Below are 25,531 nucleotides of genomic sequence, written 5' to 3'. Positions count from 1 at the left end.
CAGAGGGAGGGAACTATTTCTGAATGGAAATGATATAAGCATTTGGGATTCCGGGTTCCATAAGTGAAATAAGAGAATCATAATGTCAGTGCCGTTGTAACATCACTCAGCATGAGTTCAAATGGGAAATAATGAATCAGACTATGGTCTTCAGTCAGTTTAAGTAATATATATATACATTTTTCTTAAGTAGGCTCCACACCCCATGGAGGGCTTGAACTCATGACCCTGAGATCAAGACCTGAGCTGAGAACAAAAGTCAGATGCTTAGCTGAGCCACCCAGGCACCCCAATAATTACCTTTTTGATTCATACAAGAAGCACTGCATCAGTTAATAATAAGAGCAGTAATTTATTATGCCTTGAGAGTCAGATTAAATTATTATATAGGTGCAAAGGCAAGGGTTGGGGACCCTTCTATATATGAAAATGAGGAAAACGTTCTCTGACTCCATCCCCAGGGAGAAGAAGAAGATGACCTTTTCACTACAGGCCTAACATTGACAGCCAAGGGTAGAAAGAAGCAAGGACAAGGAGCACTGGAATAGGAGCCTCCTATACGTGCCGCTGGCTCCTCTCCACTTTATTTCCTCCCTTCTTTCTTCATTTTCAGTTACCAATGTGGCTTGTTTACAGGGGATAAGGAAGAAACATTCCTATGTTTCTCCTCCTCTTATGAAGTACTTCGGAAGAACTTAGGGCCACTACTGGGTCTTCCGTCCCCAGAAGGTGGAGATTAAGCCCTGCTTTTTGCTAAAATGGAAACTTTCTCTTGTCTTTCTTTATTTAACAAGCTTTCTTTGAACTCAACCTTTTTCCCTATGACATGGGAAAATACCTGGATTTGGCCAACTAAAAAGAGAAAAGAATATTTTACACTTCTTTTATTATATGTCCCTTAGTTCTGCCTTAGAAAATTAGGTCACAGGGTGCCTGGATGGCTCAGTAGGTTAAGCGTCTGACTTCGGCTCAGGTGTCATGACCTCACAGTCCATGGATTTGAGCCCCGCCTCGGGCTCTGTGCTGGCAGCTTGAAGCCTGGAGCCTGCTTCGATTCTGTGTCTCCCTCTCTTTCTGCTCCTCCCCCATTCACACTCTGTCTCTATCTTTCTCAAAAATGAATAAACATGGAAAAAGAAAACAAGTGTGAATTTAAAAAAAAAGAAAAAGAAAAAAGAAAATTAGGTTACCTAAGAAAACTACATACTGAACTTGGCTCAGCTAAGTTTGCAGGGGAACAATACTGAGGTTTGTGGGGGAAAATGTCTGAGTAATAAAGGCCATGCTTTTGCATTGCCTGTCAGGGGTGCATAGTTCATCCTCCAGGGCCTGCATTGGGTGGGTCAATAAAGAGATGGAACTAGAACAAGACTTACAGTAGGGTAGGGTTCCTGACCCCCTTGCCTCATAGTAAGACTCACAGTAAAATCAATACAACTAGAATGTGATGCAGAATTGAGAAAACACACATCCACGTTGTGTGACCTTCCATGCAATTAATTTCTGTGTGAGCCAAGGAAGTGGGAGAACCTTCAGAAATGACAGCAGGGTAGCAGAGGGCTATGACCAGGCCCCTGGGCATGGCTGACCATCAGCCCCACTTTTTCAGTCCCACTGAGGTTCACCCCACCTCCAGGAAGCCATCTCCACACTTGATCAGTTCTGCTAGGATGGGACAGCTTTGCTGCTGCTGTTGTGATTCAGCAGGATGAGTAGCGCTCTTCCCCAGAATCAGGGGTACAGACGATCTTTCTTCTGGGTTACAGTTCTCCCCAGCAAGGGCATTGCCTCGTCAGGAGAATATCCGACCCTCTTTTGTCAGCTGCACATATTTTCCCACCATGCTGATGCAGAGTGGACTCAGGACCCTGCACTGCTCTGTTTCATGTTCAGGAAAGAGGGGATCCATGTGTTGGTGGCTGTGCACTGAGCACAGGAATGCCCTCCAGACAGCTCAGTGGGGTGTGTGCCCTGAAGAGGGCTCAAGTTTCATAGAAACAACGAAGAGCTCATGAAGTCAGCAGTCACTTTGTGAATTACTATCTTCCCAACTTCAAACAAGTAATTGGGTCCCTGCTGAGCAATTATCCCATGCAGGGGAAGAGGAGGACCTCTCATCAAGCAGCACCTGAACACGAATGTCTGTTGGGAAGGTCATGGAGAAGTCGTGACTGCTGGCTGACCCAAGAGCTGGACCCCAGCCGTGGGGGCTCCTCACCCCTGACCCTGTCCTTGGAATGTGTATAGAGTTTGTCTTCCCTCTCCCTAACGCAGCCCCAAGGGCATGACCTTGAGATAGTCATGTCTTGCTGAAACCTTCTATAAAATATACATGACTGAGCCCAGGTAAAACCTCCATAGAAACTTAAATTTTTTTTTCTTAATGTTTATTTCGTTTTGAGAGAAAGAGAGACAGAGACAGAGAGAGCTCAAGTGAAGGAGGGGCAGAGAGAGAGGGAGACACAGAATCCACAAAATCCAAAGCAGGTTCCAGGCTGTGAGCTGTCAGCACAGAGCCCAACACAGGGTTTGAACCCACGAACTGCGAAATCAGGACCTGAGCTGAAGTCAGACGCTTAACTGACTTAGTCACCCAGGCGACCCCCTCTATATAAACTTTTAAGATTCTGGCAGCAGGTGTGAAGATGTACTGGCCTTGGGTCATCCAGGACAAACCTAGTATGTAAGTTTCCTTGTTAAATCTGCCACCTACAGATCTGGCGCGGCCTGCATCTTTCTCCGGGTTCTTCCTGTCCTCAGAATATGGGGGTCAGTTTCAAATAATACTTGGGAACCTCTAGAGGATCTTTCAAGCCAAAGTCAGAGGCCAACAGCTTGTTCAATGGATTTGTCAGATTAGGTGTAGGTGTATGTGGTTTGTATTCATATTTCTCATATGAAGTGTTTTTATTCCTTTTTCTTTTCTGCTATTACCCGTGGAAAACTTCTTTATCAAATATATGTAAGAAAATAAATAGAGGAGATACTTTATCTGTTAAATGATTATTTGATTTAGTCTGTTTTGTACATGTGTCACTCAGGAGTCAGCTGACACCACCTAAACACTGGCTATTTCGTTGAACTTTGCATAAGCCCCCAACATTCTTCACAAAGAAAGTATAGCCCCCAGCCAAAACTTATGATACATTTCTGGAGTCATGCATCACTCATCCAAAGCATGGATGTGTGGCAAGCTTTATTAAAAATTTAGATTATAAACAGATCTCAATTAATAGAAATGCAACAGACAGAGCTGGTTATTGGACAATCTTGATCTTACAACATTTACGGCCAGTAATGGTGTTAATAAAAAAATTTTTTTCTCAATCTCCATTTTTCCTAGCACAGATATTAGTCACTATCCTTTATTCAATCCTGAGTCTAAAAAAAGCACTTTTTTTTTAGTGGAGTGGATATAATTCTGGTGACACACTATTTTTATTACAATCTTTACTTCTGGTTTGCTTAAAAGAAACACAGCTCATTCCTTTATTCCTCCAAAAGTATTTATTGTGACTTACAACATGAGAGGCACCATATTCGTTTTAAGGGCTCCGTGATTATGAAATTTAGTCATTAGGGTCTGCGAGAGAAAACTTCCTGAAGGGAGATGGTAGGGTTATGAAAAAGTCTCGCAAGATGTGTTTACTAACTATTCTTTTTAAATACCCCCTTGCATAGCTAGGCCACGTTGGGAACGGCTGCAGTGTGACAGAGAACGTGAGACTGTAGTTAATGTTTATGAGAACTGTGCAGAGCAGCATGAAGCCTGGGAACCACAAGGCTATTTTTTAGGGCAAATATCCCATATTACAACCTGGGAGTAAGAAGCTTCCTGAATGGCTGTCTGTATTCTTACCACAGAAGACAGTCTATAAGCAACAGTGGCTCCGAGTCAACTTTAAATACTAGTCTTGGTGGTCAAGTACATTGTCCCTGACTGAGACAAAATCCTCTGAGAATATTAAACAGCTTAGAAGAGACAGAGTGTTAAGTGGCTTTTCTGTATTGGACATTTGACATGACATTGTATAAACTAAATCTACGGTGGATTTTAACACAAAATTCTGGAGTCAGCAATTTCATAAACAAATCTTACATGAAATGTAGAAGCAAGTAAAATAAATCTGAAACTCAAAGAAATTCCTGCGAAACATATATCCAAAACTTTATACGCCTGGGTTACAAACACTGGAATGGAAATAGCTCTCATTTCATTTATTCAGCAAGGATGGAGATTAATGATTACATTCTATTACCATCCAACATTTAGCATCCAAATACGTGCAAGAACGTTTTTACAAATAATGTAGAAAAACAAGTTTACAGTTATTAGGGAGAAAGAAAGTTAAAAGACACATCTTAGGTATAAATTGGACAATTAATTGTACATGAGTTTTAAATCAATCCTGGTTTATTTTCAATACACTTTCTTAACTGTGTTAGCCTTCAAACCACACGAAATATTATAAACAGGTTTATAAATGTATCATTTATTTAGATATCAGATCAAATACTAACCTTACCAGTTTGAACACATGCAATTTATGTCCAAAAGAAAACTTTTCTTTTAACATACTGTTAATTAGTAACTTGATCAATATTTTTTAGGCAGCAGTAAAACACATACATATATACATGAATAAATGTAAAGGATTTTTTTCTGTATTAATGAATTAAGAACTTTTAATTTTCTGCCTCCTCAGTATATTTTTCTTTAATTCACAGTCAGTATGCATAGGTCATATTTACTGTGTGTGTGTGCGTGTGTGTGCGTGTGTGTGTGTGTGTGTGTGTGTGCGCGTGTGTGTGTACACCCCACTGGTCCTTGTCCAACTAAGGATTGGCAGGTGAACAGTTCTAGAACAATGAAAGGGATTTCTCACTTTTTTTGTGCAGTGATCCCTTACTTATTCAGAGCTTAGCCCAGCACATTTATATTCAACTGGTGAGACACACACAAGAAAACATTCCCAGTGTCACATGCTCTTTGTTATCAGGAAGCAGTGCTTATCACTGCCCCCGCCCCAGTGCTCAGCACAGGTTAGTCATTCCATGCGTGTTTGCTAAAGGAATAAATAAGGCATCACTGAACAAAATGATGACAGAAATACTTTGTGTTACACCTAGCACTCACTCTGCCCCTTATTCTGTGACTTTTCAATTCTGTGGTTGGAGAACCTATGAAATACTGAAGTCAGCCATATGGTTTCTGATATTCAGTTATAGATACCAAAGCATTAGGATATAAAAATAGTTTTAAAAGAAGAGGAAAGATTCCCATTGTAATTGTAAGCATGACTTTAAGGGCCGTGGGTTAATCTTTCTCCTTCCTTTCTTTTTTGCTCATATCTGTGTGGAGAGTTAGTTTATATCGGATTTTTGGACCCATACATAGAGAAGGATGGTTTTCCAGGTGATTGGGAGGGGGATTCTCTGGACTGGGAGGGGATGGCTGGTAGCTTTTCCAGCTTTGTGGCTCTCGGGCGCCGTCTATTGTGCAAACAGCGCAAAGGAACACTATTTTTGAGGCCACTTGTGTGTCTCAGACACACTTGTGTGTTTCCAGAAGATGTCTAGCTCCCTCCCTCTGTTCCAACCCTAGAGCTCTCCAAACCTTCCTTCCAAGGGGTACACGCAGTTGAGAATTTTATTCTGTACTGTGGCGCTATCTTGCACCTGCTTCCTCTATAGCCTGCACCTGTCATCAGTACAGTCTTCCTTACTCAGTGATCTTTATCTGTTTGTCTCTGGTTTCTTTCAGGCTGAGGTTAAAACCTCCTGGAAAAGCTTATTTGTTGAACATTTCTGAGATTCTCAAATGCTTAGGAGCACCACAGCATTGCTTGATCCTCTCAGGTGCATGAGGACTTGGACCTTGTAAGGCTTGTTCCCAGTTTCACCAGTCAATCTCAAGGTCACCTGCCCAGATTTCTGTTTAGGTTACCATCCTCTCCTGTTGGGGGTGAATGTTTGTGATGGGGGGGGGCATTTCTTGTTGGAATAAGTTTGGTTATTACCCTTCACTCCACTACTCCCTACCAAATACTTTCTAACTTTGTGCTTTGGCTATAACTATCTTGTTCGAGGGTACTTGTCATTTCTCTGTCATCTAATACTGTCGAGGATGTTATCTCTATATTTTTATTCTGTTTCATTTTTTGTAATGGATGGTGAATTTTGCATTCAGGTGTTGTTCAGAGAAGATTCAGATATATATTGTTGCTATGTTTAGGGCAATATCATGTCACTCAGTCCTTATGGCTTTATTTTTTAAAAGTTATTTGATGATGATTTGAGAAAACAAATATGGAAAAGGATGTTTCTTTAAAAAGTGTTAAGTTTCTGCCTCAGTGTCTGCCTCCTCCAGTCATCCAACAGAGCTGACATATGCCATAGCCTGCCCTCTGTCCAGTGAAAGCTGCCATGCTTGTGTTTACTTCTGTCAAGTGTTCACGTGCCCTATGTGGGTTGTGCTCTATGTGTTTTGCATGAATTTTCAGATGATTACTCTCTCCTCCTGGCTGTTACTCTACAGGGATTATGCTCTCTGAATGTCCTGATATTCTTCAGCTTCTCTACTTTACTCTACAGCTCTACTCTAGCATGTGCTGAAGTCTCTGGGCTTGGGTGCTCCCTAAAGCCATGAACGTCCATATTCCAGCAAATTGTGGGCCCATCTGCTGTTGCCTCTGAAGCAGACTCACCCCACCATCAATCACTGGTATCTGTTCACCTTCCATTTAGAGTGCTAACTAGCTCTCTAAAGAAAGTTAGTCATCCCCCAAGTCAAGTCCAAGGAATAGAAATATATGATTTTTTTCCACAAATTTTTTCTCCTTGTTTTAACTTGTAAAGTTCAGGTGTAAACATTTGTATTGCATAGTCAGAATGTCAAGCATATAGGTTCCATTTTATAAGACTCATAAATAGTCTTATTTATTTCAAAAGTCCAAAGTTGGTCACAGCTATTGTGTGTCTTTAATTTTTAAAGTTTAAAGATACTCAAAGTATTATTCCTTTAAAATGTATTAGGTGATACCTTTGATCTCAAGTAACAATCTTCAGTTATAGCATGGTTTACATAGGTGTTTGTCTGTTTTGAGATTTACTTGAAAGCATAGATGTAACTAGTTCATTGGGACAAATAAAAGAGTCTAATTGAAGACCCTCTTCCTTGTTAGATCTGAGAGAAGTCATCTGTGGCAACTTGTGACATAATTAATTACAGCGTAAGGCAGTCTGATGTATTGAGTTAATGGGTTATACCCAGGCTGTCCCATACAACTAATAGCAGATACCAAGCAGAGGTACATTTACAGGAGGAGATTGAAACGCTCCAGGGCCAAAATCAGCAAAAACAACAAACTCCTAGGGTACTTAGGTTCCCAGAAGATCTCTCCCTGATCAAAGCTTAAGCTTAAAAAACATTTTGGGTAGCCTCTTACGAATTTCTTTAGTCTTAATGGAATAGATAATTGGGTTGAGCATTGGAGGCACAAAGAGATATACCAGGGACATTAACTTGTGCACATACTCAGGGGCATGCTTCCCAAATCGATGAACCATGGACACACTAACCATGGGTACATAGAAGATGAGCACAGCACAGATGTGTGACACACATGTATTGAGTGTCTTAAGCCTCTCCTCCTGGGAGGCAATGGCCAGTACAGAGCGCAGTATGAGCACATAGGAGAGGAGGATGAGCACTGAGTCTACACCAAAGGCAGAGATAACAATGAACAAGCCATACATGCTATTGATGGTGGTATCTCCACAGGGCAGGCGGATCAGGTCTGGGTGCAAACAGTAGGAATGGGTTAACACATTGGCCTTACAGAAAGGCAGCCTCTTCAGAAGGAATGGCAATGGAAAGACCATGTAGAAGCTGCGGATGATGATGGATATGCCCATGTGAGCCACACGGATATCAGTGAGCACTGAAGAATAACGCAAAGGGTTACAGATGGCCACATAGCGATCAAAACTCATGGCCAGCAGGATCCCAGATTCTGTCCAGGAGAAAAGGTGGATGAAGAACATCTGGGTCAAGCAGGCATCGAAGGCAGTCTCCGAGGCATGAAAGCACAAGGCAGCCAGTACGGTGGGCAATGTAGAAAAGGACACGCCCAGGTCATTGACAGACAACAGAGACAGGAAGTAGTACATAGGCTGGTGCAAGCTCTGCTCTTCCTTTATGATGAAGAGAATTAGGATGTTACCCAGGACGGAGACAGCATAAAGCAGCAAGAGGAGGGCCGCTAACCAGTGCTGTAGGCCCTCCATCTCTGGGAAGCCTGTTAGTGTGAAGCTGGTGGTGCTAGAGGTATTAGTCCCAAAACTTCCCATGAGGATCCCTGAGTGGCTTTTGGGGAAAGAGAACCAGAGCAAAGTGAGGTCAGAAAGTGGAAGATCAGGAGAGCTCACTGTCCTCAGGATGGAAGGGGCAATGATCCTTAGAGTCCATGACAGTTAGATCATGAAAGGGTCAGGAAGAAACAAGTAAGAAGCTGTTAGTTATATTTCGGAACTTCTATAGTCTTACCATATCCACAGATGGGTCATGGGCTCCAAATCCGTCTCCACAGATACCCTTTGACTCTTTTTTGAGGGTCAGATATTATCCCTTATTCTTTGTTGTCTCTGTGTGTTCTTTACAGAAAGAATCAAATCTTTCTCCATTAGTGGAAAGTGATTTTACCCTTTATTCCTACCAGTTCTTAGCTACCACCTTCTTCAAGAAGTGAGGTACGGGAGGTCTTCCTTAACCCTCCTGGCTTACTGATTCATTCATTCTTGTGAACGGGATGACATCTCCATCTATGCTCTGCACCGTTTCTCCTCTCTTACCTGCACTCAGCCATCACTCCAGCTCCTTCCTCATCCTCTCTTTGTTGCTTGAGCCCCTCACTTATTTGTCAAGGGTCCAGAATCTCTGATTCCTCCACAGCTGCCTGCTTTAGATTGTCCTCTCCTGCATGTTCACATTTTTTCTTCTCTGTTTAGATGAAGCATTCTCAAACTGTACTGCATGTTAGACTCATTTGAGGAGGTTTAAAAAGCTCCTTTGTCTGGGTCACACTCTTATCAATTAAATCAGAATCTCTGTCAGTGGGTCTCAAAAATAGTTTTTTTATTTCCCAGGTAAATGTGATAGGCAGCCAGGTGTGAAAATCAGGGGCTTAGATCACTCCCATAAGCTTCAGCTATGTCCTACCTTACACCAACTTCTTTGTTGAGGAACAATTTCATGATCTACTGTCATGAGAAATAAACAAACAATAATCTTCTATTACCATTCACTTCTTTTTTCTCATTCATAATTAAAATTTTCAAAATTATTTTCTATTTATAATGTGCTTCTTTGTCTCTTCTCTGTACATCAATGATCCCAAATTTATGTAGCTCAGATTTCTCTTCTAGTTATAGACACAAGCATTCAATTCCCTGTTGGACCATCAGTTGTAAGAGCTTATCTGCATTTCAAACATAACATCCAAAGTTGAACTTGTTGTTAATCACCGTATTTGATCCTCTCCAATATTTATCATCTCATGAAAGCTCATCTCCATCTACCAATGCACCCAAGCCAGAAAAACCTAGCAGGCATCTCTCACCCTTTCCCGTACCAAGATCTAATTAACCTATTACCATCTTTCCAGACTATAACACTGGCTTCTCTCCTTCATCGCACTTCCAACTGTCATCTATCCATCTCCCTCAGCATCTGCAACCAGGGTGTCTGTAGAACCTTCCTTAATGATTACCCAGCTTCGTGTCATGCCCCTCTCCCATCCATTCTCCACAGCAGAACCAAATTATTTCTTTATAAGTAAAATGGCGTTACGCTCCCACTGAAAATCTTCCAATGGGTTCCTTTACCTTTAGAAATAAGAATTCATGCATCCTTACTTTGAAGCATCATCAGCACTACCTGGGAAGGTGTTACCTTCCAGTTATTCAAATCACTCACTACTTCTCTGTTCATGGTTGTGTGCCACTGTTACACAATCCCATACATATTTTTCTTCATGACTCATCACACTTTAGAATCATAGAATTATTATATATCTGTTTGGATATTGGATTAGTATCTTTCTCCGCCCATAAATTGTAAGTTCCCATAATTGTCTGGTTTACTTCTCATCTTATTCTCAGTGCCTAGCTGAGTCACTAACATAGAGCCCTGGACTAGGACTCAAAGATGACCAATTCTAGTTCTAATCAGTAAGTATCGATTAAGTAGATAAATACATTATGTGAGGAAGAAGCTATACATTCTCAAGTGTAAAAAGAATTTGATAAACTAAATAACTCACCTGACATCTAACAACTAAGTTTTTATCTCAGCTTTGCCATATGGCAGCTGTGCATTTAGTTTATGTCTTCACACCTTATTTTTACATCTATAGTATAGAAAAAAATAACAGAGTAAAACATTTAAAATTCATATTCAGGACGCTGGTGCAAGTTATGCACTGAATAAATGGCAACCACAGAGCAGGAATAAAAAAGGTTATTCAGGGGGTGGGGTCCCCTGGTCCTCTTTCCACACTGTCTGCCCACTTTCAAGATCCCAAAATCTTTGTCTCAGCCTTTATCCACCACCCAGTGAGAATACTGGAGTGTGAGTTAATTACATTGTAACGTCTGCCCTAAATAAAAAGCTTCGGAGGCCGCCTGGCTGGGTCTATACGTGCTTGGAGATGTAGAGTAAATCTGTAAGAATGAGGCCAGGACACTGGGATTTCAGGCATCAAGGGCTGCAGATGGGAAGTGTGGGTTAAGGGAAGAGGAATGTAGGCAAAATCTCTAAATTTAGATCACAGACAGTCTCTCCGTCTTCTTCAACTATTTGTACCCTGATTGCCTTAGGATTTCGAAGCTGATAATGAGGTTCTTACAGACCTTTGAGTGGGAAGAGTTGAAGACCCGACTTACCTCCCTAGGGCAGCTGTGCTGGAAGGGAGGAGAGTGGTGGGTGAAGTATTTACCAGGGTGCATACTGGGCACACAACCTCCCCGCCTTGATCTCTATAAAGTTGTCTCTTAAGAGCCCCCTGGGCCCAGTTAGCCCTGGGGCTCAAGGGGGCTGGGGCAGCAGGCACTGCACAAAATCTTAAGTGGTTGGCTCCCCTGTGCTCTGGAATCTCTCTTCTTCAGAGGCTTCAAAGAAATTAAGAATTCTAACTGTGTTGCTCTTTATTTTATAGAAGAGGAAGTGAAGCCCAGAAGGAACCATTCAGGAAGCCAACAAAGAGTTGGATTCAACCCCAGACCCTCTGACTCTCACCAATTCCCAAATTAGAGCTTTTTGCACTAAGTATCCTACAACATAAATAGATTTCAAAAAACAAAATAACATAACCACTAAAAGCCTAATAATTTACAGTCAGCAAATAGAGGGGTTCCCGGCTACCTCAGTGGGTAGAGCTTGTGACTCTGAATCTCAGGGTTGTGAGTTCAAGCCCCACATTGGACATAGAGCCTTCTTATAGTCAGAAAATAGAGTGACCATCCTGGTTTGCCTGGAACTATACTGGTTTTAGCACAGAAAATCCTGCACGGAGGGAAGCCCCTCAGTCCTGTGAACTGGGGCAGTTTGTCACCCAACATCCAGCTCTAGATTCAAAACCAACTTCTTAAACATCCTTAAAAACATTTAATTGGCTCAAGTTCCTAATTCCTCATTTGTAAAATTACAGTACAGATTCTTATAAATCCATTTGACTATGAAACTTAATATCACATGCTAAGTGCTTCTGACACAAGAACAACTGTAATGATTTATCAAGTTTTCATCTGCCAGGAAAGAATTTGAATAGAAAAATTTGAAAGAATTTGATAACCAGTGGGCTCTGGGGGCCCTGGGGGCTGTGAGGACAGGCAGATTCCCAGGACACTAAGGAGAGTCTTTTGGTCATCTCATACCGCACCCAAACTTCTGTAATGAAGAAATTGAGGCTCTAAGGAGGAAGAGACTTGCTGACAGAGAAATTGGCAGAGACAGGACGTGAACAGAATTGTCCTGATCCAGACTCCAATTCTATCCCCACTGCCCATGCTGTCTCTTATTACCAGGGTTAGGAGAGGGAGAAAAGAATAAATGGTATGTTTTGACCTTTTACCAAGTGTCTGGGACCATGATAAGTTGCTTGATATAGATTAGCTTATTTAATCCTCAGAGAAAACATGATGAATGCATTTTATTATGACTAAAATCAGTACTGGATTTCTCAGTAGGCAGACTACACCTACAGAGTTACAGCAATGGGGAAGTAAAGCACTAAATATATATATCATACACTATATTTTAAATAAAGCATTATATTAATACTATATATTAAAATGCATAAATATATTTTAAATAATAAATAAATGTATAGGCATTTGTATATATAAAACCATTCATGTCTCCAATGGAGATCCAGAAAATGAGATTAAATGTCTACTTCTTTTTTTAAATTTTATTTATTATTTTGAGAGAGAGAGAGAGGGAGAAAGCAGGGGAGGGGCAGAGTGAAAGCAAGAGAGAGAATCCCATGCAGGATCTGCGCTGCCAGCACATAGCCCAACGTGGACTGGATCTCATGAAATGTGAGATCATGACCTGAGCCAAAGCCAAGAGTCAGACACTTAACTGACTGAGCTATCCAGGTGCCCCAGGCTAGTCTATTTCTAATTTTCCCTTACTCCAAGGTTTAAAATTTTGGAGTCCAGGAGCCCCCTAAATGTCTATTTCTTTTTTTTTAATATGAAATTTATTGTCAAATTGGTTTCCATACAACACCCAATGCTCATCCCAACAGGTGCCCTCCTCAATGCCCCTCACCCACCCTCCCCTCCCGCCCACCCCCATCAACCCTCAGTTTATTCTCAGTTTTTAAGAGTCTGTTATGGTTTGGCTCCCTCCCTCTCTAACCTTTTTTTTTCCCTCCCCCTCCCCCAGGGTCTTCTGTTAAGTTTCTCAGGATTCACATAAGAGTGAAAACATATGGTATCTGTCTTTTTCTGTATAATTTATTTCACTTAGCATAACACTCTCCAATTCCATCCACATTACTACAAAAGGCCATATTTCATTCTTTCTCATTGCTAAGTAGTATTCCATTGTGTATATAAACCACAATTTCTTTATCCATTCATCAGTTGATGGAAATTTAGTCTCCTTCCATAATTTGGCTATTGTTGAAAGTGCTGCTATAAACATTGGGGTACAAGAGCCCCTATGCATCAGTATTCCTGTATCCCTTGGGTAAATTCCAGCAGTGCTATTGCTGGGTCATAAGGTAGATCTACTTTTAATTTTTTCAGGAAACTCCACACTGTTTTCCAGAGTGGCTGCACCAGTGTGCATTCCCATCAAGAGTGCAAGAGGGTTCCCGTTTCTCCACATCCTCTCCAGCATCCATAGTCTCCTGATTTGTTCATTTAGCCACTCTGGCGTGAGGTGTTATCTCAGTGTGGTTCTGATTTGTATTTCCCTGATGAGGAGTGACGTTGAGCATCTTTTCATGTGCCTATTGGCCATCTGGATGTCTTCTTTAGAGAAGTGTCTATTCATGTTTTCTGCCCATTTCTTCACTTCATTATTTGTTTTTTGGGTGTGGAGTTTGGTGCGTTCTTTGTAGATTTTGGATATTGGCCCTTTGTCTGATATGTAATTTGCAAATATCTTTTCCCATTCTGTTGGTTGCCTTTTAGTTTTGTTGATTGTTTCCTTTGCTGTGCAGAAGCTTTTTACCTCATGAAGTCCCATTAGTTCATTTTTGCTTTTAATTCCCTTGCCTTTGGGGATGTGTCGAGTAAGAGATTGCTACGGCTGAGGTCAGAGAGGTCTTTTCCTGCTTTCTCCTCTAGGGTTTTGATGGTTTCCTGCCTCACATTCAGGTCCTTTATCCATTTTGAGTTTATTTTTGTGAATGGTGTAAGAAAGTGGTCTAGTTTCATTCTTCTGCATGCTTCTGTCCAGTTCTCCCAGCACCATTTGTGAAAGAGACTGTATTTTTTTCCATTGGATATTCTTTCCTGCTTTGACAAAGATTAGTTGGCCATACGTTCGTGGGTCCAATTCTGGAGTCTCTATTCTGTTCCATTGGTCTATGTGTCTGTTTTTGTGCCAATACCATGCTGTCTTGATGATTACAGCTTTGTAGTAGAGGCTAAAGTCTGGGATTGTGATACCTCCCATTTTGGTCTTCTTCTTCAATTTACTTTGGCTATTTGGGGTCTTTTGTGGTTCCATACAAATCTTAGGATTGCTTGCTCTCCCTTCAAGAAGAATGCTGGTGCAATTTTGATTGGGATTGCATTGAATATGTAGATAGCTTTGGGTAGTATTGACATTTTAACAATATTTATTCTTCCAACCCATGAGCATGGAATGTTTTTCCATTTCTTTGTATCTTCTTCTATTTCCTTTATAAGCTTTGTATAGTTTTCAGCATACAGATCTTTTACATCTTTGGTTAGGTTGATTCCTAGGTATTTTATGATTCTTGGTGCAGTTGTGAGTGGGATCAGTTTCTTTATGTGTCTTTCTGTTGCTTCATTATTAGTGTATAAGAATGCAACTGATTTCTGTACATTAATTTTGTATCCTGTGACTTTGCTGAATTCATGTATCAGTTGTAGTAGACTTTTGGTGGAGTCTGTCGGGTCTTCCATGTATAGTATCATGTCATCCGCAAAAAGCGAAAGCTTGACTTCATCTTTGCCAATTTTGATGCCTTTCATTTCCTTTTGTTGTCTGATTGCTGATGCTAGAACTTCCAACACTCTGTTAAACAACAGTAGTGAGAGTGGACATCCCTGTCGTGTTCCTGATCTCAGGGGGAAAGCTTTCAGTGTTTCCCAATTGAGGATGATATTAGCTGTGGGCTTTTCATAAATGGCTTCTATGGTGTTTAAGTATGTTCCTTATTTCCCAACTTTCTTGAGGGTTTTTATTAAGAAAGGATGCTGAATTTGTCAAATGCTTTTTCTGCATCGATTGACAGGATCATATGGTTCTTATCTTTTATTAATGTGATGTATTACATTGATTGATTTGCGAATGTTGAACCAGCCTTGCAGTCCAGGAATGAATCCCACTTGATCATGGTGAATAATTCTTTCTATATGCTGTTGAATTCTATTTGCTAGTACCTTGTTGAGAATTTTTGCATCCATAATTCATCAAGGATATTGGCCTGTAGTTCTCTTTTTTTGCTGGGTCTCTGTCTTGTTTGGGAATCAAAGTAATGCTGACTTCATAGAATGAGTCTGGAAGTTTTCCTTCCCTTTCTATTTTTTGGAACAGCTTGAGAAGGATAGGTATTATCTCTGCTTTAAATGTCTGGTAGAATTCCCCAGGGAAGCCATCTGGTCCAGGACTCTTATTTGTTGGGAGAGTTTTGATAACTGATTCAATGTTTTCACTGGTTATGGGTCTGTTCAAGTTTTCTGTTTCTTCCTGTTTGAGTTTTGGAAGTGTGTGGGTGCTTAGGAATTTGTCCCATTTCTTCCAGGTTGTCCAGTTTGTTGGCAAATAATGCTTCATTGTATTCCCTGATAATTGCTTGTATTTGTGAGGGATTGGTTGTAATAATTCAATTTTCATTCATGATTTTATCTATTTGGGTCATCTCCCTTTTTTTTCAGAAGCCTGGCTAGAGGTTTATCAATTTTGTGTATTTTTTCAAAAAACCAACTCTTGGTTTCACTGATCTGCTCTATAGTTTTTGTTTTTGTTTTTTTTTTAGATTCTATAATGTTTATTTCTGCTCTGACCTTTATTATTTCTCTTCTTCTGCTGGGTTTAGGGTGTCTTTGCTATTCTGCTTCTAGCTTCTTTAAGTGTGCTGTTAGATTTTATATTTGGGATTTTTCTTTTTTCTTGAGATAGGCCTGCATTGCAATGTGTTTTCCTCTCAGGACTGTCTTCGTTGCATCCCAAAGTGTTTGGATTGTTGTATTTTCATCTTCATTTGTTTCCATATATTTTTAAATTACTTCTCTAATTGCCTGATTGACCCATTCATTCTTTAGTAGGGTGTTCTTTAACCTCCATGCTTTTGGAGGTTTTCCAGACTTTTTCTTGTGGTTGATTTCAAGTTTCATAGCATTGTGGTCTGAAAGTGTGCATGGTATGATCTCAATTCTTTTATACTTATGAAGGGCTGTTTTGTGACCCAGTATGTGATCTATCTTGGAGAATGTCCCATGTGCACTCGAGAAGAAAGTATATTCTGTTGCTTTGGGATGCAGAGTTCTAAATAGATCTGTCAAGTCCATCTGATCCAATGTATCATTCAGGGCCCTTGTTTCTTTATTGATCCTGTGTCTAGATGATCTATCAATTGTTGTTAGTGGGGTATTAAAATCCCCTGCAATTACCACATTCTTATCAATAAGGTTGCTTATGTTTATGGTTGTTCTATATATTTAGGGGCTTCTGTGTTCGGTGCATAGACATTTATAACTGTTAGCTCTTCCTGATGGATAAACCCTGTAATTATTATATAATGCCCTTCTTCATCTCTTGTTACAGCCTGTAATTTAAAGTCTAGTTTGTCTGATATAAGTATGGCTACTCCAGCTTTCTTTTGACTTCCAGTAGCATGGTAGATAGTCCTCCATCCCCTCACTTTCAATCTGAAGGTGTCCTCAGGTCTAAAATGAGTCTCTTGTAGACAGCAAATAAATGGGTCTTGTGTTTTTTCCCATCCTGATACCCTATGTCTTTTGGTTAGAGCATTTAGTCCATTTACATTCAGTGTTATTATTGAAAGATATGGGTTTAGAGTCATTGTGATGTCTGTAGGTTTCATGCTTGTAGCGATGTCTCTGGTACTTTGTCTCACAGGATCCCCCTTAGGATCTCTTGTAGGGCTGGTTTAGTGGTGAGGAATTCCTTCAGTTTTTGTTTGTTTGGGAAGACCTTTATCTCTCCTTCTATTCTAAATGACAGACTTGCTGTATAAAGGATTCTCGGCTGCATATTTTTTTCTGTTCATCACATTGAAGATTTCCTGCCTTTCCTTTCTGGCCTGCCAAGTTTCAGTAGATAGGTCTGCCACTATTCTTATGTGTCTACCTTTGTAAGTTAGAGCTTGTTTATCCCTAGGGGCTTTCAGAATTTTCTCTTTATCCTTGTATTTTGCCAGTTTCACTATGATATGTCATGCAGAAGATCGATTCAAGTTATGTCTGAAAGGAGTTCTCTGTGCCTCTTGGATTTCAATGCCTTTCCCCTTCCCCAGATCGGGGAAGTTCTCAGGTATGATTTGTTCAAGTACACCTTCAGCTCCTTTTCTCTCTCTCTTATTCTGGTTTCCTATGATACGGATATTGTTCCATTTGATTGCATCACTTAGTTCTCTATTTCTCCCCTCATACTCCTGGATTTTTTTATCCCTCTTTTTCTCAGCTTCCTTTTTTTCCATAATTTTACCTTCTAATTCACCTATTCTCTCCTCTGCCTCTTCAAACCATGCTATGGCTGCCTTCATTTTATTTTGCACCTCATCTATAGCATTTTTTTTAGCTCCTCATGGCTATTTCTTAGTCCCCTGATCTCTGTAGTAATAGATTCTCTGCTTTCCTCTATGCTTTTTTCAAGCCCAGCAATTAATTTTATGACCATTATTCAAAATTCTTGTTCCATTATATTGCTTAAATCGTTTTTGATCAATTTGTTAGCTGTCGCTACTTCCTGGAGTTTCTTTTGAGGAGAATTCTTCCGTTTTGTCATTTTGGGTAGTCCCTACAGTGGCTCCAAACTGCAGGGCACTTCCCCTGTGCTGTCTGGAGTAACTTGTGTTGGTGGGTGGGGCCGCAGTTAGACCCCAGCCAGCCCACCGCTGGGGCCACAGTCAGACTGGTGTGTACCTTATCTTCTCCTCTCCCAGGAGCAGGACTCACTGTGGAGTGGTGTGGCCTCTCTCTGGGCTACATGCACACTGCCAGGCTTGTGGTGCTGCTTCTATGGGATCTGGTGTATTAGCTGGGGTGGATCTGCAAGGTGCACAGGGGTGGGAAGGGAAGACTCAACTCACTTTGCTTTTGGTGGTCCACTTCGGGAGGGGCCCTGTGGCACCGGGAGGGAGGCAGACCCGTTGGAGGGATGGATCCCCAGAAGCACAGCCTTGGGTGTGCAAACAAGTTCTGCGAGGTGAACTGGTTCCCTTTGGGATTTTGGCTGGGGGATGGGCGAGGGAGATGGCACTGGCCAGTGCCTTTGTTCCCTGCTGAGCTGAGCTCTGTCTTCTGGGGCTCAACACCTCTCCCTCCCATTCTCCTCTAGCCCTCCCGCTCTCTGAGCAGAGCTGTTGACTTCTAGCATTCCAGATATTAAGTCCCACTGGCTGTCAGAACACTCAGTCTGGCCCCTCCGCTTTTACAAGCCAGACTCAGGGGCTCTGCCTTGCCAGGCCGGCTCCCCTTCCACCACCCAGGCTACCTCCCATCAGTCCGTGTAGCACGCACTGCCTCTCCGCCCTTCCTACACTCTTCCGTGGGCCTCTTGTCTACTCTTGGCTCCAGAGAGTCCATTCTGCTAGTATTCTGGTGGTTTTCTGGGTTACTTAAGCAGACGTGGGTGAAATCTAAGTGATCAGCAGGACAAGGTGAGCCCAGTGTCCTCCTATGGCGCCATCTTCTAGAATTTTCCAGAAGATGGAAAATGTCTATTTCTTGAAAGTAAACACAAAAAGAGCAAGAGAGGACATGTTGGTAAGTTTTACACCCAGAGTCTCCAAATAGGCTTTGATTTGTTTTAAACTAATGATCTCATATGATCCTTTGACCACAGAGTAAATTTTCTGGCTAGCACAGGCTTCTGGTGAGGTGGGATATGGGGAGTGGAAGATTGATGCATTCTACATATGCACCAGGTGGGATGATTCTCTTGGGGCCCAAATCAGGCCTCCATAGGTAGTGACGTGGGCCCTCCACGGCCTGTAGCCACATCTGGAAGGGAATGACTCCACTATAAAAAGGAAATACTTGTCCCTTGAGATGAGCAGAGCAGAACATTTGAAAAGTTCCTCTGTGGGGAGCCAGTGGGGGCATCGAGGCTCAGACCCCGCCCCTGTGAGACCCAGCACCTCTCTGGGACTCTCAGGTTATTCTCATCTGCCTGCATCTGTCTCTCTCCTCCTCTCCCTCATTTTACTAAAACCATAATATATACGTTTTATAGAAAAGTAGAAAATACAGATAATTAGGAAAATAAGTCTTCCCAACTCTCACTAACGAAGACAAACTGCTCATGTAATTTGTTATTCCTTCCTTCCAAACTACTTTTTCTTTGCAAGTGTGTGAATGTGAAACAGCAATAGTATATATCAGTGTTTTTTACCAAGAAAAAACATTCTATTTGATAAGACGTTTTATTTGAAATACGGCTCTACAGTGGATTATGTACATTCTTCCAGTCTGTCCTGTACTAGAAGTCTGTTGTTGCAGCCATAGCTTCTATTTTAAGTAGTCTATTTTTCTTTTTTTTTCCCTCTTGTTTTAACATTGGGGAGCTCTACCTCATTCCTGTTCCATTTCCCAATTTTTTTTTTAACTTTAGAAAAAGTAATCTCCATTGTATAAGAATTCTAAATTAGCTTTAAGATCATGTTGTTGTATTCCCCCAAATATTCATAATTAAGTACATTGAATAGGGAAGAAATGACACCTTCAGTATTTGTTTAATCTTTCCACCTAGACACATGCTTTTGTCACCATCCATTCAAGTTTATTTCTAAACCTATTGATCATACTTGAACTTTTTTTCCATAAAACACCTCATTAAAATATTACTGAGGAATTATTTTTTCTCTCCTTCTCTCTCTTTTCTTTTTTGAGAGAGTGTGAGTGGGAGAGAAGGGCAGAGGGAGAGAGAGAATCTCAAGCAGACTCCATGCTCAATGTAGAACCCAACTTGGGGCTGGATCCCAGCCTGGTTCCATGGATCATGGATCATGACCTGAGCTGAAATCAAGAGTCAGTCGCTCAATGGATTGAGCTATCCAGGCACACCCTGAGGAATTATTTTTTTAAGTTTGAGAGTTGAATTAAATATTTGTTGTTTTTGGAAATTTCTGGTTTTGTTATATTATGTTATATTTGGAAAATTTTCTCAATTTTTAGTAATTTTTCTTTTTCTTTATTTTTTATTTACTTTTTAAATTTTAATTTATTTTTAAATTTACACCCAAGTTAGTTAGCATATAATGCAACAATGATTTCAAGAGTAGATTCCTTAATGCCCCTTACCCATTTAGCCCATCTCCCCTCTCACAACCCCTCCAGTAACCCTCTGTTTGTTTTCCATATTTAAGAGTCTCTTATGTTTTGTCACCTTCCCTGTTTTTATATTATTTTTGCTTCCCCTCCCTTATGTTCATCTGTTTTGTATCTTAAAGTCCTCCTATGAGTGAAGTCATATGATATTTGTCTTTCTCTGACTGACTAATTTTGCTTGGCATAATACCCTTTAGTTCCATCCACGTATTTTTAAATCTTTGTGTTTTCTTGAACCACAAATTACATCACTTGGAAATAATTATAATATGGTTGTATTCATTCATTTATCCAATTCATAAGTATTTACTGAAATCTGTATAATCTGCGCAAGGTTAAGGTTATAATTTGGTTACTATAAATGTTAGAATTTTCCTTATTGAGTATTTTACTATATGCCAAGCAGTGTGTGAACCATTTTTCAAATTATCTGTAAACTTTATAGAAAATATAATCTGGTTATTTTGTATCAATTTACAGTTGAGTAAATTGAGGCTCAGAGAGGTTGGTATTTTTCTTTCCTTTTTAAAAAAAATGCTTATTTTTGGGAAAGACAGAGAGGGGTAGGGCATGGGAGGAGCAGAGAGAGGGAGACACAGAATCTGAAGCAGGCTCCAGGCTCTGAACTGTCATCATGGAGCCCAACATGGGGCTTAAACCCACAAACTGCGAGATCATGACCTCAGCCAAAGTTTAACCCACTGAGCCACCAGGTGTCCCAGGTTGGGATTTTTCTAAAGCCATGATCTTCTGTGCACAAAGTTCATACCCTTTCTAATATTAAACAATTAATTCTTTCAAAACGCTTATGATTTAAGTAGGAAGCTATATACAGAGTAGTACAGAGTTCTATCTAGCTGCTGCAGTGTAATTCCACACAAATAGATTTGAAGCATACAAAGAATAAAATATCTGTTTTAACGCTATTGGAGGTGAGGGGACCAGACAGAGGGCAGGTAGTAAAGGAATTCCTTAAAATGCTGCACAAAGTAGATAACTTAAAACCTGAACCAATGTTTAGCCCATGATATCTGTCTAATAAATATTTTTGATGAATAATTAGGATGGTATACATTTTCCATGCAGATAAAGATGGACAAGATACCCCAAGTAAAGTCTCTCAGAGCAAGGATATAGATATAAAGCAGCTTGTTGGTTCATAAATCACATGTAGTTCCATATGGCTAAGGCAAAATACAAGATAGAGTGGTACTATGATTAAGAGACGTGTTACAGCTTTTGGACTTTATCCATAGACAGTAAGAGACATTGAAATCTCTTGAAAGAGACATTGAAAGTATTTTATAATCAGATGGAGCCTTTGGGAAGATCATTCTGGTTGTGGTGTAGTAAAAGGAGAGAAAAGATCAGTAAATGATGAGATCATTTTGGAAGATATTGCCAAGTTGAAGTAAGGGATGATAATGAAGGCCTCAAATAAGGTAGCAACAGTGGTGAGGTAGAGGCAAAGTTGGGAAAAATCAAAATCTGGAATTTTCAGGATTTAGTATAGAGTTAAAGATACAGGTTAAATTAAAATAATCGTTTCTATCTCAAGTCTCACAATATTGAAAAAAGATTCCTCAAAAAAATGGTAAGTGATAGCCAAATATTTGTGTGTGTGTGTGTGTGTGTGTATGATACAGTATAAAAAATATATATAGAAAATTTTAAAAAATTTAACCAGAAGGTATATGATATAACACATTAATAAAATATGCATAAAGTTTTCATTAGTACTTTCTGGAAAGTACTATTGCTTATATAGTTTTTTCATAATTTCACTCATTAGCATGATGAATTATATTGATGAATTTCTGAAAAATGAGTTATGCTTTGAAATCTAGAATATATGTTGATTATTCTTTGTCTATATTATTAATTGTATACACAACTTTGAGTATTTACACATATGTTCCCATTAGTGTGTTTTGTCTACAGGATTGTTTGCCGATATAAATTTTTTCTGTATTATTTATCAAGATTATATTTGCTCTTTTGAATAGCTTTCCAGTTTTATTTATGACTTAAGATGTATAGGGGTGCCTGGGTGGCTCAGTCGGTTAAGTGGCTGACTTCGGCTCAGGTCATGATCTCGCGGTCCGTGGGTTCGAGCCCCGCGTCGGGCTCTGTGCTGATAGCTCGGAGCCTGGAGCCTGTTTCTGTTTCTGTGTCTCCCTCTCTCTCTGCCCCTCCCCCATTCGTGCTCTGTCTCTCTCCACCTTTCAAAATGAATAAATGTTAAAAAAATGATGTATAAAAAGAGGGCGCCTGGGTAGCTTACTCAGTTCAGCATATGACTTCAGCCCTAGTCATGATGTCACAGTTCATGAGTTTGAGTCCCACATGAGGTGAGATCGAGCCCCCTTTGGGTGAGACCTGCTTCTCTCTCTCTCTCCCCCGCCTCTCTCTGCCACTCACTCACTTGTGCCCTCTAAATAAATAAATAAATATTAAAGAAAATATTAAAAGAATAATCTGTTTCTTGAAATGTGGGGAGAAAAGCAAAGAAAAAGATCTTGTTCTATATACAACTGTAATATGTTGTAATATGTATAAATACATATTATAATATGTTGGAGATGATGTGAGTATAATTGTTAAGTTGTAATTTCTTCCTTAAGTATGAGTTAATTCTTCATGCATTTACATGAAGAAAAAATAAACTTTTTTTAAGTTTATTTATTTATTTTGAAAGAGAGGGCATGCACACATGAGTTAGGGAAGGGCAGAGAGAGAGAGGGAGAGAGAGAATCCCAAGCAGGCTCCATGTTCAGTATGGAGCCTGACAGGGGACTCGATCTCACAACAGTGAGATCATGACTTGAGCCCAAATCAAGAGTCCGTCACTCAACTGACTGAGCCACCCAGGCACACCCATGTATTTACATTTTGTTATTTTCCCTCGAACACCAATTTATTCCAGACTTTAGATTACTTATAGAACATGCTACTGTAATTTTAAAAATATCTCTAATCTAGTATTATATATGATTCCTGAGTGTATTTTCCATTTGATTAAGTTTTTAGAGGTTGGTCTACTTTGAGAGCTTAAAAGATTGGTTATTGGATTATTTTCAATCTTTCCCATTCATATCATTCCATCATTTAAACAATTTTTAATGATTTTAAGTAGTATTTTATTCTTTTATAATGTCTTAAATTGACTGCTCAATTTTTTAACATTCTCTTTTTGTCATAAAAAATACCACCAACTTTCTTTTTAAGTTTATTTCTTTATTTATGAGAGACAGACCTAACCTGAGCAGGAGGGGTAGAGAAAGGGAGAGGGAGAGGAAGAGAAAGTATCTCAAGCAGGCTCTGCACTGTCAGCACACAGCACGATGCTGGACTCAATCTCACAAACTATGATATCATGATCTGAGCTGAAATGAAGAGTAGGACACTTAATTGGCTGAACCACCCAGGTGCCCACCACCAACTTTTTATAAGACTATGAATTTAGGCAGAATACACCTTTGCATACATTTTGTATGTTTTGCTATGTAGTGTTTCCACTTTGATTCTTTCCTTATAATTTGCTAATATATGCATTTATATTGTTCATTAAAATATATATACATACATATATGTGAACATATACAATTTATGTTATACACCTTACCGAATTTTATTATTATTGAAACCTAGATCACACTACAATTTATATTGTAATTGCATTTATTTCATCTTTTAAAAGCTAGGTAGATAGTGTGTATTATGTGAAATAAATACTGACATGCATAGCTATAGCTAATATACATATTTCATTCGAACTAATATTCTTTTTCATAATCTTAATTTTTTTTATTTAAACACTTAACATGAGATCTCCTCTCTTAACAAAATTTTCACTGCCATTGTATTATTGTTGACTATCTGTAAAATTCTGCACAGAAGATTTCTACAGCTTATTCATCTTGCTTAACTACAACTTTATGCCCATCAATTATTAACTTGTCATTTCCCCTTCCCCCGAGCCCCTGGCAACCACCATTCCAATCATTGATTCTATGAATTTGACTATTTTCTGTACCTCATTTAAGTAGAATCATGCAGTATTTGTTTTTCTGTGACCGGCTTATTTCACTCAGCATAATGTCCTCAAGGTCATCCACATTGTCACATATTGAAGAATTTTCTTCTTTCTTAAGGCTGAATAGTATTCCATTGTATGGATATGACCATTTTCTTTATCCATTCTTTGGTTGATGGACATTTAAGTTGTTTCCACATCTTGGCTATTATAAATAGTGCTGTAACACAGGTGTGCTATCTCTTTGAGATCCTGATTTCAATTCTTTTGGATAAATACCAAAAAGTGAGATTGATGGATCATATGGTTATGACACAAAAAAGCACAGTCAACAAAACCAAAAATAAACAACTGGGACTACATCAAACTAAAAATCTTCTGCATAACAAAGGAAACAATCAATTGTAAAGGCACCCTTGAAAATATTTGCAAACCATATATCTGATAAAGAGTTAATCTACAAAATGTATAAGGAACTCCTACAATTTAATAGCATAAAAACTAATAATCTAATTTTAAGATGGTATAAAGAGTAGAATAAGCATTTCTCCAAAGAAGACCTACAAACAGTCAACAGAACATACAATGGCATAATGGCATAACATCACTCATCATTAGGGAAATCCAGATTGAAATTACAATGAGATATCATCTCTTATCTTCCAAGATGGCTATTACTAAAAAAATGAAAGACAACAAGTATTGACAAGGACATAAGGAAATATGGACCCATGCACACTATTGAGAATGTAAAATAGATCCACTATAGAAAACAGTGTGGAGATTCCTCAAAAAAATTAAGAGTAGAGCTACCTTTGGCAAAATCTTGGGAAATGGCTTTCTTTACCCATTATGAAAGTGTTTCCATGGTACTAAGCAATTTCCTTTGTGATGATTCGCTTTCAACAAAAACATATTGTGATAAAATGAGGGACTGATTATAAGGATGTATATTTTTGGATTAAAAAAGAGGAAAATTGAGCAAGTTTTTTTTGTTTTTACTAAATTCTGACCCAGTTTATCTTGGCAAAACCTGTTGGTTTAAGTCTTAACTATTGTCAGGTAGTCATCAAACATCTGGTGGCAGAAATCCTAATATTGGTTAATGACTAAAAAGAAATGTAAAAAGCCTTGTCAAAGTAGATTTTAAAAACTCGAATTTGTGGTCTAACAATAAATATCCTCTCAGTCTTGAAATTTCAACATGTCTCCTAC

General features: G+C 39.5%; 1 protein-coding gene across 1 annotated transcript; it reads right to left on the bottom strand.

Moving 5' to 3' along the window:
* Positions 1–7,407: 7,407 nt before the first annotated feature.
* LOC109260027 (olfactory receptor 51I2-like) lies at positions 7,408–8,352 on the bottom strand. Its single transcript, XM_019438015.2, has one exon. It carries the CDS (start codon positions 8,350–8,352, stop codon positions 7,408–7,410), a length of 945 nt encoding a protein of 314 aa, XP_019293560.2.
* Between the last annotated feature and the right edge of the window lie 17,179 nt (positions 8,353–25,531).

Source organism: Panthera pardus, unplaced genomic scaffold (genome assembly GCF_024362965.1).
Source record: "Panthera pardus isolate Hobbes unplaced genomic scaffold, ASM2436296v1 HiC_scaffold_12, whole genome shotgun sequence".
Lineage (NCBI taxonomy): Eukaryota > Metazoa > Chordata > Mammalia > Carnivora > Felidae > Panthera > Panthera pardus.
Note: the sequence above shows the minus strand (reverse complement) of the source record. Positions and strands in the feature narration are given on the sequence as shown.